Source organism: Malania oleifera, chromosome 10 (genome assembly GCF_029873635.1).
Source record: "Malania oleifera isolate guangnan ecotype guangnan chromosome 10, ASM2987363v1, whole genome shotgun sequence".
Classification (NCBI taxonomy): domain Eukaryota; kingdom Viridiplantae; phylum Streptophyta; class Magnoliopsida; order Santalales; family Ximeniaceae; genus Malania; species Malania oleifera.
In genome coordinates, this window is record NC_080426.1 from 45704554 (window position 1) to 45722860 (window position 18307).

Below are 18307 nucleotides of genomic sequence, written 5' to 3' on the forward strand. Positions count from 1 at the left end.
ATAGACCACAATCTTGGGACGAAAAAATTTTTCCCTCTCAACTTCCCCCCAAGCATCGATACTCAAGCCCAGGTCAAAAATAGAAACAAAGCCGTGTGTTGTTACGTGACATGCCCATCATGAAAAATCTTGAGCACCCAGTTCATAAAAATTACCAACCAGAAAGTACTTGATGAGGCAAACCGCACATGTGTGCATGATCAATGTATTGACAAAGTCTACCTGTATTACCTTAAACCATGGCTTTGTTTGTCCAGTAGAACAAATCCAACAGATGATCTAAGCATGAACCCAAGTGCACATTTATTTACATTGATGGGTCACTGGTCTGGAAAGGCTGAATTTTATTCTCCCCTTCCAAATAAACTCGTTCTTTTTGTCAAAGTTGGATTTGTTTTAACTGAAGGCTAAAACATAATGTACAGATACACAGAGGGTAGTCCATGCACCTATGGGTCTGCTTTGCCAGCCACTGCCTCATCACTAGAGTCACATTCTTCTTCACTCAGCTCCTCATCGTCACTGGATTGGACTTCCGGGGCAGCTCCGGCGTCTTCAGGCTTAGCATATTTCTCACAATATTCTGGATGAACCAGTACAAGCAACAGTAGCATTGCATTGGGATAAAAGGTCATGATTTTGAAAATGCAAATCAAAAGCTACATGTTGAAAGGGAGATTGGACACAATATCCAGAAAGTTTCTTAAAATTCAACTCCAATAACATTACAAAGTTTGCCATGTACAACAGTGTCATGCCTGATACAACAACAACAACAATAATAATATATATATAAATAAGGATGTTTTCTCAAATCCTGAATAAGTCTATGATGAGGGGACTGAAATAAAACTGTCTCAGGAAGAATCTAAACACTTCTTAATTGTTTCAAAGAATGGACTAGTCAGCTCTTATGGATCTAACCAATATTGAATCCAGGACTGGATTAGATTGCGACATCATCTTATTCTGGGCACAGTTTATTCATGGTAGACAGAAGCGCTAAGAAGGAAATTGCAGAAAAGCATACCATTTTCGGGCTGACAGGATAATGTACACTTCATAATTTGCTGCTACGGCATAGTATTTCAAAATGACAAAAGAGTCCCACAAATGGTCCCAAGCCAAATTCTTTCATAGGCTCGAGTATCTAACCATTATTCTACAATGACCATCCCTCAAAATCAATGGCTTAACCTCCCAGCTCCAACACTTTGTCAGTCACAATTTTTTTTTTTTTTTTTTTTTTGCAGGGGTAGGTGGGGTATAAACTTCCAACACAACTATGTTATCCTACAGCTTCAAAGCCATTTAAAAAACCATTAATTTGCACAATGTTTGTTTCACATGGTTTGTTTCAGTGGAAGGTGCATGTTCATGAATATTGATCTTGGTAACTGCATAACATAAAAGTTTCTTCCTTGAAAACTAATGGAGATCGAGGGTTTGAAGGGTTATTTGAGGTGAGGAAGGTCGGAGGTTTGTTGGTGCTGGGGGCGCTAATAGTTTGCTAAAGATAAAAGATTGCCTCAATACTAGCTGTTTCAAATAACAAGCTTAAGAGTTAAGGGCTCAACAGCCACAATGAATATTCATGCAAATAAGCACCCTACATTCAGTTCTTTTTTAAGCTAGGGCCTACATACTGTTCTCGAAAGCAGTAAGAAATGGATAGAAAAAAAGAGATGAGAGATAATGTTGCTCCTAGGGAACACGGAGTTGTGCGATAGAATGATGATACGCCTCATTTTGTTTGTATGCTTTAAGGAGGCCAACCATTTTTCCTTTTTTCAACCATTACTATAGTTGCTATTTTCAAAGTCATAAAAATACAAATAATGTATTTAAAGCCGCCTCAATAGTCAGTACAAGCTGGCGAGAAATTTTCCCCACAGCATCCTCACCATAGCAAAAGCAATTCACAATTTAATTCGAGGATAAGCCCAAGGTGACGTCAAACGCACAAACATGGTCCAATTTTCAAAACTAGCTCACAAACTGCACAAACATGGTCCAATTTTCAAAACTAGCTCACAAACTGAATTTTAACATAATTGAAAGTTTTAATGAGATTCTTTTTGAAAGGGCTTGATACCAACCCCAACTGTTCCAAATTGGCTCAGAGATTACCAAAAACCAAGCACTCTCTCAGAACACTCTCAATCTCAACCGAATTTTCTTTATAGGACACTCTACAACCAAATTGTCAACTATATCCAAAGGATTGTTTGAATCAAATATTGAAAGTATTATTCTGGTTCTCGAAAGAAAAAAGCAAATCACAAAAAGCAATGAAGAAATGTTTGATAATACACCTTGAAAGTAATGTGCAGAAACTTAGATAGCCTGGTTTTCTAAAAATGGAAGCTCTTGCTTCTGAAAACCAACAATCAACTTTAGACCCATTTCTTTTTTCTCCCCACCATGACCAACACTTTGCCACCAACATCACCGTGTAAGTTACTCCTGCAACCACCATAATATTACTGCCATTTCCAACACCATTACCCTCTTTGAACACTATTATTGCCAACATATGGCTGCCAACCTCATAGCCATGCACTTGTTTTTGGTTTTAATAACAAAAGAGACTCACTAGGTTAAAAAGGAAAGAACTACAATTAGAGAGGACAAAAATCCTCAAGATAAAGCCAAAAAATAAGAAAATAGAAAAAGCAAAAAAAAGAAAAAGAAAAAAAGAGATAAAGGAACAACACTCATTCAAAAACCCATATTCAAACCCTTCCCATCGTAATCCATAGTAACAATAAATTTGCTCAGTCTCTTGTACCATTTCTCATCTTGTTCTTTCCACAATCTAATCTGACTTCTTTCCTCCTGGAGCCCACAAACGCAATCCCAGCTTATCCAAAAGTGCTTGATATGGAATGTCCTTTTCATTAGTGATTCTAATTGAAGCTTATCCGAAAGTACTTGATATGGAATGTCCTTTTCATTAGTGACTCTAATTGGAGATGCAAGCACAAGCAAAATAGCCCTCACTTCCTTCAACCTGACCAATTTCTTCGATTTAATATCTCAGACGCATCGGAGCAGCCATATTTCTCACGAGATTCATCCAATAGTAAACAACTATCGAAGACAATCACTGTCAAACTCATTCCCCTCATTTGACTCATCTCCCCACTTCTTATTTGCCAAAATTTGAACCATCCTCACATCTCTTCTCCCCAAAGACACTACTCCTGTCGACTGGGCTTTCAACAAGAGAGAACTGCCATCATCATGCATTACACATTTGATACATCATTCTTGTAAAACCACTAGTACTGCTCACTTTACTAGAGAGCATAATGCTCTTCCAGTCTTACAAGTAATTTATCAAACACGCGTTTTTTTCTTTTTGCTTAAGAAAATTTCTGCTTTTCCTGCCCTCATGTTTCTATCAGAAGTAGTTGTGAGGTGCGTTGATGGTCAAGGCAGCAACTGGGAAGACTCTGGCAATCATGGTGCCAATAGTGGGGGTACTGGCAGATGGTCATGTTGATGTTATGTTAATTGAACATTGAAAGTCGTGCTGGTATCAAAACTTTTGCTCTCAAAATTCAAATTTCATGAAACTACTTGTTTTGGCTAAAAGTACTACTCTTTTCTTCCGAGAACTACTTGTACTGCCAATGTGCATTGCCAAATGCCACCTGTGCTTTTCAATTATCATTTTTCGGCTTTGAACATTTATAAGTGACACCTTCAAGGACTTGCCAAATGCCACCTGTGCTTTTCAATTATCATTTTTTGGCTTTGAACATTTATAAGTGACACCTTCAAGGACTGTTAGGAGGTTTTTTCATAATCTAGAAAACAATTAATGGAAAGGAGATGGTTTGCCCACTTTAAGCAATCACATGTGGAAGAAACAGTCATTATACCTGAGCATAGCAAGTTCGTTTTAGGAAGCTTCACATCATTTTTCACACAAATTCTCTGTTTAGTTTGAATTCCAAAAATAATTCAACAGAGAATCAATACCACATAACAAAAGGATAATTGTCAACCCATTATTTGCTGTGCATTATTTCCATGAAAGAATGGTTGCACATCTGTTTGCAACAATAATTATTACTTTTTATGAGCCAAGCCTTGATGATGGAGTGCATCAAGAGGTCACATATGTACAAGATTAAAGCAATCGGGATTAATTATTCAATTTAAAGATATTTCTGTAATATTTTTCCTATTTTCGTGATGTTTTATAGTAATATATTTAGGTACCATATTAGTAGATTTTAGGAATCTAGCTTATCATTATTTTAGCTTTATTAGGTTTCCTATTTTGTTTGCTTGATTACCAAGCATGGTAAGCCTATAAATGCACAATTGTCAGAGATTTCAGATGGAGACGAATAATATGAAATGAGTTTTAGTTATTAAGAGCCTCCAAAAACTTGACTCATGACATCATCCTCGGCCAATCACATAGATGTTAACCCCCCCCCCCCCCCCTCGGCCAGAAGGTCATCGCTGTCTTCTGTTGCTGCAACTGAAGAATTGAAAGAGGAGAAGCATCACAGGATGTTTTGTGCACAGATTTGATCAGGGAAGGTATTCTTTTACTTTATCCCATGCCCTGCATTGGTCCTGTCCAGTGCAAAACCAACCAGTTCAATTGAATGATCTGAACCATTCAGACAGAACAGAATCCTCCAGATAGAAGCTCCCAAAAAGAAAAGGTGGGGAGAAAAAAAGCAACTAAGCATCAATTTGACTCTGTCCATTAGACAGCTTACTTGCAAAAGTTGAGATGGCAAACAGTCCAGCTACGAATCCTACGATTCAAGAACAAAATATTTAGGAAATTGAGCACCAATTAGTGTGAGATCTGTTGGATGTTTTGTGAGGATATTTCAAAAGCCTTCTTTTGCTCATGGTAGCTTGTCTCACATTGGAAGTTTAGTAAAATGTGGAAGCTCCTTATATGTGGGAGCATTCCTGAGGGCTAGTGAACAAAAGTGAGTATCTAGACTCAACCACACACACAAGAGGCAAGGCACCGCCCATTCATTTCGGGATAGGAATAGCTCTTGCTCAGCTAACCTAGACAGAATAGAGGATGATATGCAGTACAGTAAACATAATCACAGGAAAAATACAGCAGTAGCAGTGTATGGTTCGTTATGGAAAAACAGTGATCGGACTGGAGAACACAGACTGGTTTCTGAGATTCATGTCCTCATAGAAAAGACTAGTATGACCCAACAGCAGCTCAACGAGGAAATCACAGAGCATCATAGGGATTTTGTAGACCTTAGCAACAGGTTAGATATTGTTATGGCTCAGATAGATATCCTAATTGTGGTGCATGTGGCTCAACTTGAAGATAGCTATCGTGCTAGTCAGATGGCAGTTGCAGTAAGTTATTTTCTATTATGACATATGGAAAATCCTAACCAAATGGACTGCAGCCATTGGTTCAGAAGGGTAATTCTGTCAATTACTGGGGCTTGATATAAGAGGAAAGGAAAAGTGTTGTCTATGAGATACTGTTTTTCTTTCTACGTGAGATCAAAAAGAAAAACAGGAGAGAGCTGGGAAAAACTTGAGAGAAAATTCATTAGAAACTTGTATAGTTTTCTGGAATTGGGATGAGTGTTGCAAAGACCAGTTCTTGTACAAATGTATGCGGTAAACTTGTACTCTGTAACCTCTTGATCACGATATTGGATTAAGCTACAGCAGCAACTGGATGTAAAGACACACATTGTGTCTTGAACCAGTATAAATCTCTGCGTCAATCTTTTAGTGCTTTACAGTTTTCTACCACAGTTTCTACTTGTTCCAGTTTGAAAGTTCATCAAGTTAAGTCTTGGTCGTGGCCTGCTGCTCAACACTAATATAGCCAAGAAGGATTGAAAGAAAGGATATTATTATGGAATAAAAAAGATGAAGGGGGCATTGAAATTTTGAGTCAGCCGGTATCAGAGCTTGAATCTCAACTAGTTAAGAAATCCCAAGAAATTAAAAGACAGGTTAATATAGCCTGAGCCCAAGGAAGTCATGAGATAGACTGAGAAAGTGGAAAATATAAACGATAAGTTATCTAAAGAGAACAAGGCTGTCGAGTTCAAGGCTGAAAACATTAGAGGGACTGTGTACGTGGAGTCTACTAGTCCAGATATATTAGTCTTCAATAACTTCCCACTAGGATTCCTATTTATTTTTTAAGCATGCGGAATATATTGCTTATCTAAAGAGTTGCTTGGCTCTTCAGTTCATCATCGTTCAAATGTCTCAAATTTGAGGCCAAATTCCTCTGAGCACTGAGCAGCGGAGAATTATGAATGTTAAGTCATGTCACACATGAGGGTCAAGGCATTTGGAGTTAATTACTTAATTTTAAGATATTACTGTACTAGTTTTCTTATTTCCATGAAGTTCTTGGTAGTATTTTTGGCATTTACTAAATTAGTTGATTTTAGCAATCTAGCCATTAGGGGAGGAATATTTAGTTTTGTTAGCCTTCTATATTTTTTTTTTCCTTTATCACTAAGCATGCAAGGCCTACAAATATATGATTGTAAGATATAGTAGTTGTAGTTGAATAATATAAATTGAGTTTGAGTTATTAGGGTTTGTCACTCATGTGTAAAGATGCAGGTCATGCATAGAGAATATACATTTTGGTGTTTAATCATTTTTGCAACTTTTCTTTCTTGGTCAAAAACATTCAAATATTATTTATGTTGATCAACCACTATACATTAGCAGCGCTGTGTCAGTGCCCGGGTACGGTGTCAAATATGCGAGGGTTCTTGCATCATTCTGGACGTGGGCAAGTAAAGACGTTAGTTCAGGAAACTAAGATTAGATTAGCAACTTGGAATATAAGGACACTTACGAGTAAAAGCATGGAAATTATGGATACAATGATTAGAAGAATTAATATAATTTTCCTTCAAGAAACTAAGTGGGTGGGGGAGAAAGCTAAAAAAATCGATAAATCAAGATTTAAACTTTGGTACACTAGAAAAGGAAAACATAAGAATGGAGTAGGCATTATTATAGACAAAAACTTAAAAGATAGCGTTGTGCATGTAACTAGAGTAAGGGATAGAATTATAAAAATCAAGATGGTATTAGGACAAGAGATAATAAATATCATTAGTGCTTAAGCTCCTCAAGTTGGCTTAGCAGAAAATCTTAAGAGACAATTTTAGGAAGATATGGATAGTATTATACAAGGCATACCAGGGACTGAGAAAATATCTATAGGAGGAGATCTGAATGGACACGTTGAAAGAGATAATAAAAATTATGAGAGGATACATAAAGGATATGGATATAGAGACAAAAATGAGTCTGGGGAGATGATCTTAGACTTTGCTATGTCATATGATTTTAGTACAATGAATACTTGCTTTAAGAAAAGAGAAGAACACTTAATAACCTTTAAAAGTGGACAAAATAGAAGTCAAATAGATTTTTTTTTTTAACTAGGAGGGTAGATCGTTTATCATACAAAGATTGTAAAGTTATTCCAAGTGAAAGCCTAACCACACAACATAGAGTCTTAGTACTAGATATATGTATTAAAAAATGGAAGAAAAAAGATAAAATAAACCAGTGTAGGAAAACTAGATGGTGGAACCTAAACGGAGAAAATATAATAAAATTTAAAGATAAAATGATCAAAGATGGGATTTGGACCATAGAGGATGGGATAGATACAAATACTCTTTGGAATAAATTAGTTAACTCTATTAAAAATATAGCAAAAGAGATTTTAGGTGAATCAAGGGGAAGATTCTTGAATAGCAAAGAGAGTTGGTGGTGGGATAAAGATGTACAAAAAATCATAAAGACAAAAAGAATTTGGTATAAAACATGGCAAAAATGTAGAAACAGAGATAACTTTGAAAAATATAAGGAGACAAGAAAAGATGCAAAAGGGACTGTTAGTGAAGCTAAATATAGATCTTTCAATAGTTTGTATAATAGATTAGGTACAAAAAATGGGGAAAGAGATATATTTAAACTTGCTAAAGCTAGAGAAAGGAAGAGCAAGGACTTAAGAAATGTAAAATGTATAAAAAGTGAGAATGATATTATCTTGGTTAAGGACAAAGATATTAAAAAAAGATGACGAAGTTACTTTAGTAAGTTATTTAACGAAAACCAAATTGAAAGCTTAAATTTAGAATTGTCAAATGAGGAAAAGACTAAAAATATAAGATTTATTCGCAAAATTAGAATTAACGAAATTAGGTTTGCACTAAAAAAGATGAAAAATGGGAAAGCTATGGGACCAAATAACATCCCAATTGAAGTTTGGAAATGCATGAGTGATAACAGAATTATATGGTTAACTAATTTATTAATACAATTGTAAAAACTAAGAAAATGTCAAATGAATGGAGGAAAAACACTTTAATACCTACATACAAAAATAAAGAGATATTCAAAATTGTAATAACTATCGTGGAATTAAACTTATGAGTCATACGATTAAACTATGGGAAAGGGTAGTTGAACAAAGATTAAGGTTAGAAACAAAGATCTCAGAAAATCAATTTAGTTTTATGCCTGCGAGATCTACCACAGAAGCTATTTATCTTTTAAGAAGATTAATGGAAAAGTTTAGGGAAAAGAAGAGGGACTTGCATATGATATTTATTGACCTTGAGAAAGCATATGATAAGATACCTAGAGAATTTCTATGATGGGTTTTAAAAAAAAAGGATGTATGTTGTAGGTATACCAATATCATTAAGGATATGTACGATGGCTAATGATTAATGTAAGGACTATAGATGGAGAAACTAGAGAATTTCCAATTACTATAGGTGTACATCAAGGATCTACTTTGAGTCCTTATCTTTTTACTTTAGTGATGGACCAATTGACTAGGAGTATTCAAAAGGAAGTTCCATGATGTATGTTGTTAGCAGATGATATTGTATTAATTAATAAAACTAGGGACGGAATAGAGGCTGAGTTAGAATTATGGAGAGAAGCTTTGAAATCTAGAGGTTTTAGGATAAGAAGAAATAAAACAAAATATATAAAATGTAATTTTAGTAATGATAAGAGGAATATTGGAGACAAAGTTAAACTTGATGATGAACAAATAAATAGCACTTGTAGATTTCGATACCTTAGATCTATTATGCAAGCTGAAAAAGAAATTGAAGATGATGTACTGCATAGAGTTAAAGCAGGTTGGGTAAAATGGAGAAGTGCTTCAAGTGTGCTACGTGGTTGTAGAATACTCTTAAAATTGAAAGAGAAGTTTTATAGGACAGCTATAAGACCAACTATGTTATATGGATCGGAATGTTGGGCGACGAAGAAACATAATATCCAAAAAGTAAAAGTTGCCGAGATAAGAATGCTTAGATGGATGAGTGGTATAACATTGAAAGATAAATTAAGGAATGAACATATTCGTGGTAAGTTAGGTGTAACTCCTATAGAAGATAAAATAAGGGAGGGACGACTCACATGGTATGGACACTTGGAACGTAGGCCACATAGTGCACCTATGAGGAAGAGTGACTTAGTTATTGTGGGGGGCAATAAAAGGGGTAGGGGTAGACCTAAAATAACTTGGGAGGAGATTGTGAGTAAAGATTTAATATCCTTGAATCTATCAAAAGAAATGGTTCATGATTGCATAAATTGGCAGAAAAAGATTCATATAGCCGACCCCACTTAGTGGGACTAAGGCTTGGATTTGTTGTTGTTGTAACCACTATACATTAGCATAGTGGCTTTTCAGCCAGTGTAGATCTCCAAAAATATATTAATGTAACATGCAGAGACACATTTTAAGAAAGATGGATTAATCCAAAAATAAAAATCAATGCCATTACATGTGATGAATTAGCATCCTTGCTTACGTATATAGATGAATTAATCTAACTCAAACAATTCTATATATCTCACACTAAAAACCCAAACAAAACAATGCCCTAAGCTAAGCCAATCACCTCTAGAATTTATTATAAAAAAAAAAAAACAATACTTTATATTTTCTTTGATAATTTTAAAATTTTAAAATTCAAATGATAATTCATTAGTGAAACTACACCAATGGTGCCATACAGCCATATGATGCTTTCACTGTATGTGGGTATCCAAAAGAGCTAGAAAGAAAAAAGAAAAAAAGAAGAAAAAAAAAGAGTTTCATGTAAGTGATTGCAAGTTGCAACACCCCGAATATTGCGAATTGAATGAGTGAAGTTAGGTAACATAATTTGTGTATTATAATTTATAAATCAATTAATTTTTTCGTAACTATCAAAACAAAACGGTTATTTATTTGAGTCACACCTTTTATAATTAGCTTTAATAAGTCATTCCAAAGTCCAAACACTCCCCCAAGTACTCTTGATATTTTTTTTCATTTGCAGAGAAGTTGTAGATAAAATTTTTTGGACCAGAAGAAAGCCTAATTACCCAACCCATCTTGAGGCAGTCATGGTTTTAATTAGCGGCCACAACCGTTAAAGCCATTATGTAATGGTTTGTTGGGTTCCCGATACCTTTACACACCACAAAATCGGTGGGAAAAAAAATCAAGGTTGTAGTAGCCATTACAGACCACAACCATTATGTAAAGGCCACAACGGCCATTACGTAACCGCTACAGGACTTATAGCTAAAAGAATAAAATTATTTTTTATTTACTTTTTCTTATCATTGTTGACTTGTTGTTTTTACCCCCTTTCATAAATCATTCTCAATATGCTACATGCAGAGAGGGGGATGAAGATTACAGTGAGGATGATAATGGCACAAAATTTGCAATTTTTTTTTAAAGTACTTACTAGAAATGCATTAATTTACAATGATAATACTAATTTGTTAAGAAAAATTTTACTTTGGTAATCGTAGCACTTTAATATTTATGTTCTATACTATTCAACTTCAACCTTCTTTTCTTTTCTAGTTATCATATATTTGTATTATTCATGTCTTATGTGTCTAATAGATTGATGGTGTATACTATGTTTTGTTTTATTAATTAATTTATCACACAAGAATAATAAAAAAGTAAAAAAAAAACACACACACACACACAAACACAAATATTTATGTCAATGGTGGTGTAAAACAAATGTAAGTTTCTTGCCCTTACCAAACAACGTAGTTAGTTGAACTAAAGGACCCAAAATACATTAAAACTCTTCCTAAGAAGGGTTAAAAGTTTGAAACGTGCAATACTAATAAATATAAGGTTGTGCGTGCTTGAAAACATTCACAGCTGTTACACCTGCTTCCCATAATGCAACATCTACTACTTCCGCTTCCTGCTACACCCGTTACCATTACATTATGCTAGCCGCTACTGCAATTTAGAACCATTTGAGGCACTCTTTTTGGTTTCTTTGTTGTTTATTTTCCCTTTTTCCACCTAGGGAAGGAAAAGATTGCCATGATATGTTAAAACCTCAAATCCAGTCATGAACAAAATCATAGGTCATTCAGGTTAGAGAACCATGAGTTCCATACCTCAAAATAAGCAAAGCCCAAGAGCCAATTACATAAGATATCCATGATTTTTTTCATTCATTGGAGTTGCTATCTACTAACACTATTCTCCAAAACATCTTCAACAAATTAAAGCTTCCTAGGAACTAAAATAATTTGTCTGTCCTTATAACATCTCATGATTATGAATAGGGAAAGTACACCAAATTTGATATCATTGTCTTCCTCAGCTAATAATCTTGGCACAAGTGGGGTGGCCGGCACAACAATTATTACTACTGGTAACCATTGTGAATGAAGTAGATGCCGCTTGTTTCCATATGCATGGGAGACATAGGGAGGAACCCTTCGGCTGAACTTCTTGAAGCAAAAGGGAATAAATCCCCATCCCCATAGAATTCTGGGAGTAGATAGGAATTATAATAGAAGTTATCTATTTCAATATTTGTGTTTGTCCAATCTTATTAGCAAAGAATCAAGTTATACATGTGCTAGGCATTCTTTGAAACTAATTTTTAGATTTTTCATGTTTGGTTGTAATAATTTAATAAATTTATAAAACTAAAAAAAATAAAAATAAAAATATAATAAATAAAATAATTGTAAAGTAGATTTATGTAACGATTGAAACGGGAGTTGATTCATACATTCTATTTGCATTACATTGTAAAAAGATTACAAAAAGATTATTGAATTTCAAAAGGCAAACAAAATATGTATAAAACGAGGAAATGGGGCCATGAATTTGGGTGGAGAGAGAGAATCTCCGACCTTTAGGTGACAGATTTTTTGACAGATTTGGGCAAGATAGAGGAAAACCCTTATGGGAATTAAATCAAATTTTCACTGGGAAAAAAGTTCGAAAAATGTAGGAAACCACGCATATGTTCTTTGAAACTAATTTTTAGATTTTTCAAGTTTGGTTGTAATAATTTAATAAATTTATAAAACTAAAAAAAATAAAAATAAAAATATAATAAATAAAATAATTGTAAAGTAGATTTATGTAACGATTGAAACGGGGGTTGATTCATACATTCTATTTGCATTACATTGTGAAAAGATTACAAAAAGATTATTGACAAATGTTTTGACAGATTTGGGGATGGATATCTTGAAGACAAATCACATGTATAATTTGAGTAATAAGGAAGAACATTGACACGTTATAAGTATCATTATTATTATTGTTTTTTTCCCCAGAAAGTTGAGCAACATTAAAAATAATAAATATAAATGAATTAAAATGTCATGTTCTAATTTTTTTCAGAAATTCAAAAATACCATGCATGCTGGTTTGTGATTTGAATATGGAATACAAGTTGAAGTTAGTGATATAACAGTTGTAATGTCAATATGAATTGCCTTGCCTTTTTTTTTTTTTGTATTCAATCAATGAAAATATTTGATTTCTTTCTAATTATTCAATACAAACCATGCATAGCAGAGACATGAGACATATACTAAGTCTCAAATAAAAGAATTTAACTTTAAACACGCAATCAACTTGTTTGCAATTTAGCCTTTAATACCATGCATTTTGGTTTGTGATTTGAATCTGGAATACAATTTGAAGTTAGTGATATAACAGTTGTAATGTTAGTATGAATTGCTTTGCCTTTTTTTGTATTCAATCAATGAAAATATATGATTTCTTTCTAATTATTCAATACAAACCATGCATAGCATAGACATGAGACATACTTAGTCTCAAATAAAAGAATTTACTTTGAACACGCAATCAACTTGTTTGCAAATTTAGCTTTTAATAGCATCTGTAAATTTTGTTTGTGTTGCATGTGATTGCAAGTGAATAATGTAGAGTAAATATTAACTAAAAGCCAAAAATAGAAATGCGATAGTGTCTCTACACGTTAATATTTTTCTTTGTAATAATTAAAATACAATAATTATAACAAATAGAACTAACAGATTATGTTTTTAAAATTAAAACATCATTTTCCATAGTCCATACCCCATTCTAAGAGGAAAAAAAAATTAAATTTCATTACATCATATGAATTATCTCATTTTGTTTAAATTTGAAATATAATTATATTTGTAGTCCGTGCCTTTGTGCATTTTTAATAACTCCTTGTTTTAATTAGATTTATTTCAATTTTGGCACAAACAGTGTATATTACTAATGCTACCTTTTTTTCTTAAAATTAAAATCTTAAAAGGAAAAATATATATAGTATAAACTAAAAAATTATATTTCAACATGAATGAATCATGGAACACGCGTTAAAAGAACAAATACACATTAGACTATTAGTGATAGATTTATAGACATAATAGCTTGAAATGCATGTGTAGGTGTTTTTAAAAAGGTCAAGGGTACTAGTATTTAACATATTATTTTAAAACAATATAATATTTAACACAATTGTACTTTTCTAGATGTTTTTAATAATTATTTGATTTGATTAGATGTATGACACTGCATATGAAATTTTCAATTCATTAGAAAATTAAATAGTAAATGAAGCAAGTTGAGGTTATGTACATATTGTTTAACTCAAAAACGAAGGAAAAATAATAGTGCAAGAAAACAAGAGTTTCTTTACAAACTTATTATTTTATTGTTCTATAATGGGATGCAGAATAAAGTTAAATAATTAATTTTAATATAAATAAGATAGCATTTTTTTTCAGCATTTATAGAAACAAATTAACCCCTTTGTATCAGCATGATTGTAGATTGTGTTGAATTCTATGGAAAGATGTTTGTATTAATATAATGCATTCAAGTCATTTAATAAAAAATATACGAGTGAAATTGGATTATCAATTTGCTAATTTCACTTGGTAGTTCCAACTTGTAGAATTTTTAGCCACAAAATGTTTGAATTGACATTTTTTGAATTTGTTTTACTCTCAAACTCGTTATCAAATTTTAATAGATGAATTGCCGTCTTTTACTTTGATAACTAATGGTCTTGTGAAGATATTCTTTAACTTAGAATATAATTATTTTATTACGAGAGATTAAATTTAAAAAAAAAAAAAAAAAACACACACACACACACATCATTGTTTAAGGAGCCCACATAAGACTTCCTACGTAAATAAATTTGGAAAGTACAAATATTTTTGCCAAGAATAGTATCATTACTAAGCTAGGCACATATTGGGGTACTTCCGTACGAACATATTTATATAATATGTATATTTGTTTCATGTAGAAGACAGTACATACGATAGGTTTGCATATGGTAATTTTAATATTAACTTCTACAGTAAGTATATTAATGGTATTTTGATGAAACGCAATGTGTCACACACCTAATACGTTTGTAGTTTTTGTACATTTATATGTAGTATTGATTATCTAAGCTGCCTTCAAATTGTAGGAGGAAATTTCTCAAGATCATGTAAATCGGCTGAAAAGCGTTCATGTAACTGACCTCACCTAGTGGTACTTAATGTTTGACTTCTTCTTCTTGTTTGTTTGTCTATTTGTTTGTTATCAATTATCTAAGCTCAAACCTAGTTCCCTTAGGAGAAAAGTGTGCACATGCCACCCACCAATTTCTTATTCTGGTAAGGATGTGATAGCTATATTTCTTATTCACAACAACTTATGATATTGGCCATGTATTCTCACCCCTATATGTCTTAGCGTATCTTAAAGAAATGGAGATTCATGCTATCTTGGTTTGTCTTAAATCACCTCATTCATCCTCATTCATTAGGAACTTGTCCATAGATACCAATTGCCAAAACTAAAAACCCAAAACAGCAATCAAGTAGTTCAAGAGCTTTTTAAAATCAGGATAATATAAACATTTTTATGTTAGCCTTGGGAGCAAGACTAGTATAGATGGGTGAGCCCAACTATATCCAAAAGCTTAAGTCGGTCATGGACCCAGCCATGTATAAATGAGCCACTCATTATCCACCCAACTTCTGATGTGGGATGACTCTCACAAGCAAAATTCTCAACAATCTCCCCCACTTGTGTGTCATGAGTTTTAACTACTCCCTCTTGAACGAAAGTCATTCTTGATCACTAAGTGCCACACAACCAACTGGAAGTCATTACTCAACCATAAGAAATCCTAGAAACCATAAGCCTCTGTTACCACTTACTAGCATTAGGAGAATCCTCACGAACAGGCATGGACAAGCACTTTCTTGACCCACAAGCTTACGCAATTATTCTTGAGCCCAACCATGTATTTAAGCTATCATCCTCCACTCAATTTTTCCAATGTAAGACAACTCTCATAAGTGGAATACTCAACATTCTGAACAAAAAAAATGAGGGCTACTTTGCTAAGTCACTTATGGACTATATGCAGGCATAAACATAAAAAGTTCACATTTCCAAGTTACATATTAAGTTCACATGTATGAAAAGTATATGTAGAAAGTAGATCTTCCACATGTAATCACCACAGGACGGATCTCAACTAGCAACCACCACAGAATGCATATTTCCAAAAAAGTACAAGAGTATTGATATGTTGTTATGTACAAAGCAATGGAAGTACGAAGTGCGACTCACCACACAAGTGTTAGATATTAGATAGAAGCATATCAAACTTCTAATTTTTCAACAAGACCAATATCAGCATTGCAAGGCATACATGAGGAAAGTAGATCTTTAGAATGGATCAATTCATAGATACCTCTGACTCTTTGTTCATAAGCAACCCGATCACGCATCATCATTGCCGCAGCTTCTCCATTCAAGGGGTCTGATGGGTTTGGATACAAAAGAAGTTGAGGAAGGAACACTTCAAACACATTTACCAGATCTGGAAATAAGGGGTACAAACATCTGAGACCAACATTCCAATGAAAAATAAAAGGCAGCTTTCTGTTTCAATAGCAAAAACTCGCATCAAACTTGTACATGGCACCAACGTGCTAATAAGCTCTGGTTAGCATCTGACATGTGTCAGACACTGCTTGATGTGGCCTGGTGTTTTTCTTCAAATGGGAAAAAAAAATACATTAATTAATTTTATTTTCTGAGGCCCCAACACTTCCCGACATGGGTTGAGACGCCTTTCGTGCTTTCTTGTAATTTGTTGCAAGATTACTACTGGTTGTTGAAGCAATGCTTTTCATGCTCCTTAATTCTAGTTGCCCAGATGCTACTTCTTATTGGATAGTTTTTCATTGGTGATGATGCATTTATGATTATGTTATAAATTTGATGGTACTTTATTGATGTATGGTGCCATGAGATGTGATGGCATTCATTGTATGTAGATGAAATTTATTTGTAGAATGCGCACTTATAACGCCCAAATTTTGTCGTAAGTTTACTTTTGCTTCAATATTTTACATGTAAAAGGGGAAAACAGTACTAGATATGCCTAAACATGCACTTTAAAATTAATTAAATACATGTATCCCCCACTGATCATATCCTAGTGTATAAAAATTATCATTTAGCCGTATCAGTACTTCGTGGAGCCAGTGTCAAGTGTCAGTGTTGGTGCTTCTCAGGAAAAAAAAAAAAAAAAGGCGGTGTAACATATTGTTTTACCAAACATGGGGCTCCAGGTCTGATTGATGACATCTAAGCAAACTGAACCAGACCTGAAACAATATCCATAAAACCTGTAAGACTTGAAAACTGCTCTCCGTTAAAGTATAGAGAAACAAGTATGGTGAATTGACAAATGTAAAAAAAATTAAGTATCAAGACATTTAACCACTCACATCTCATCAACATTTGGGTGGTAGATCTTATTAACAAAGCCAATCGATGGAGACTTGTACGGATAAGCATCTGGGAGCTCAACCCTTATCTTCCAAACCCCTCCATGATAAGGACCTGCCATAATCCATCAGATGTGGAATAGAGGAGAAAATATCCCGTTGCTCAGAATCAAAAATAACCAATTCCAGTCTGCTACTAATAGTAAGTCATTGTGCAAAATAAGTAAAAATAACAAATCTGCAGCTGCTCTCCCAAAACATTCTAAACACAAATCAAGAAATTTATGTCTTAATAATCTTCACAGCAAAAAAACAACTAGCTTTAGATTTGGGTAAAGAAGCCAAAATAAAGGCAAGATTGTTGGCAAAGAAAATAGGGACTTTTTTAAAATCAAAACCAAAACTACGCAACATAGAAAATCTGCCAATTGCATGCATCATCAAGTAGCTAAATATGAACAACAAACACCTCTCTCTCTCTCTCTCTCTCTCTCTCTCTCTCTCTCTCTCTCTCTCTCTCTCTCTCTATATATATATATATATATATATATATCAACAGTTAACAAAAGAGAAAGAAACATCAAGATAGCAAAGACCCACAAAGACAATCATATTGACAAGCTAAGATTATCAAATGAAATGAGATAAAAATTAGGAGGGGAAAAAAAAGATAGGTATGGAAGATCTACAATCACTGGGTCCATTGAACAGGACATAGAACTCTTGCATGCCATCATTGACCATTTCTACCTTGTAATCGCTCATCATCCTAATCAGAAAAAGAGGGAGGAGGGAAAATCAAAACACAAGTCGAAATTAGGATAAACATTTGAACTTTTTTTTAAAAAAAAAAAGGCTAAAGAGAATTTGTATGGTAACTAACAGCTTCATCAAGTCCATCTCCCGGCGTTTGCTTGGGGAAGACATGTTTTTTTTCTGTGTTCTATGGCGTTCGGTGGGTCGGCGAGAGAGAGAGAGAGTTGCTTGTCCAACTAAGAGAAGCAAATTGGTTCAGACACAATTGAGTACAACTGGGACATATAGATGACATTTTTTTACTATCAAGTCCCACAAAATATCAATATTACAGATATGCCGCCTTCTCTCAATATTCTGCCCCTATCAACCCCGCCCCCAAAATAAATCCTAGTAGGCTTCTTCCTACTATTTCACC

At 33.9% G+C, this 18307-nt stretch overlaps 1 protein-coding gene across 1 annotated transcript; it reads right to left on the reverse strand.

The window, feature by feature from the left end:
* Positions 1 to 208: 208 nt before the first annotated feature.
* On the reverse strand, positions 209 to 18196 carry LOC131166871 (ubiquitin-conjugating enzyme E2 4). The gene is made up of 6 exons (XM_058125482.1): positions 18017 to 18196; positions 17823 to 17902; positions 17134 to 17248; positions 16958 to 17010; positions 16089 to 16217; positions 209 to 583 (listed from the first exon to the last, which is right to left on the reverse strand). Exons 1-6 carry the CDS (start codon positions 18058 to 18060, stop codon positions 450 to 452), a joined length of 555 nt encoding a protein of 184 aa, XP_057981465.1. The 5' UTR covers positions 18061 to 18196; the 3' UTR covers positions 209 to 449.
* Between the last annotated feature and the right edge of the window lie 111 nt (positions 18197 to 18307).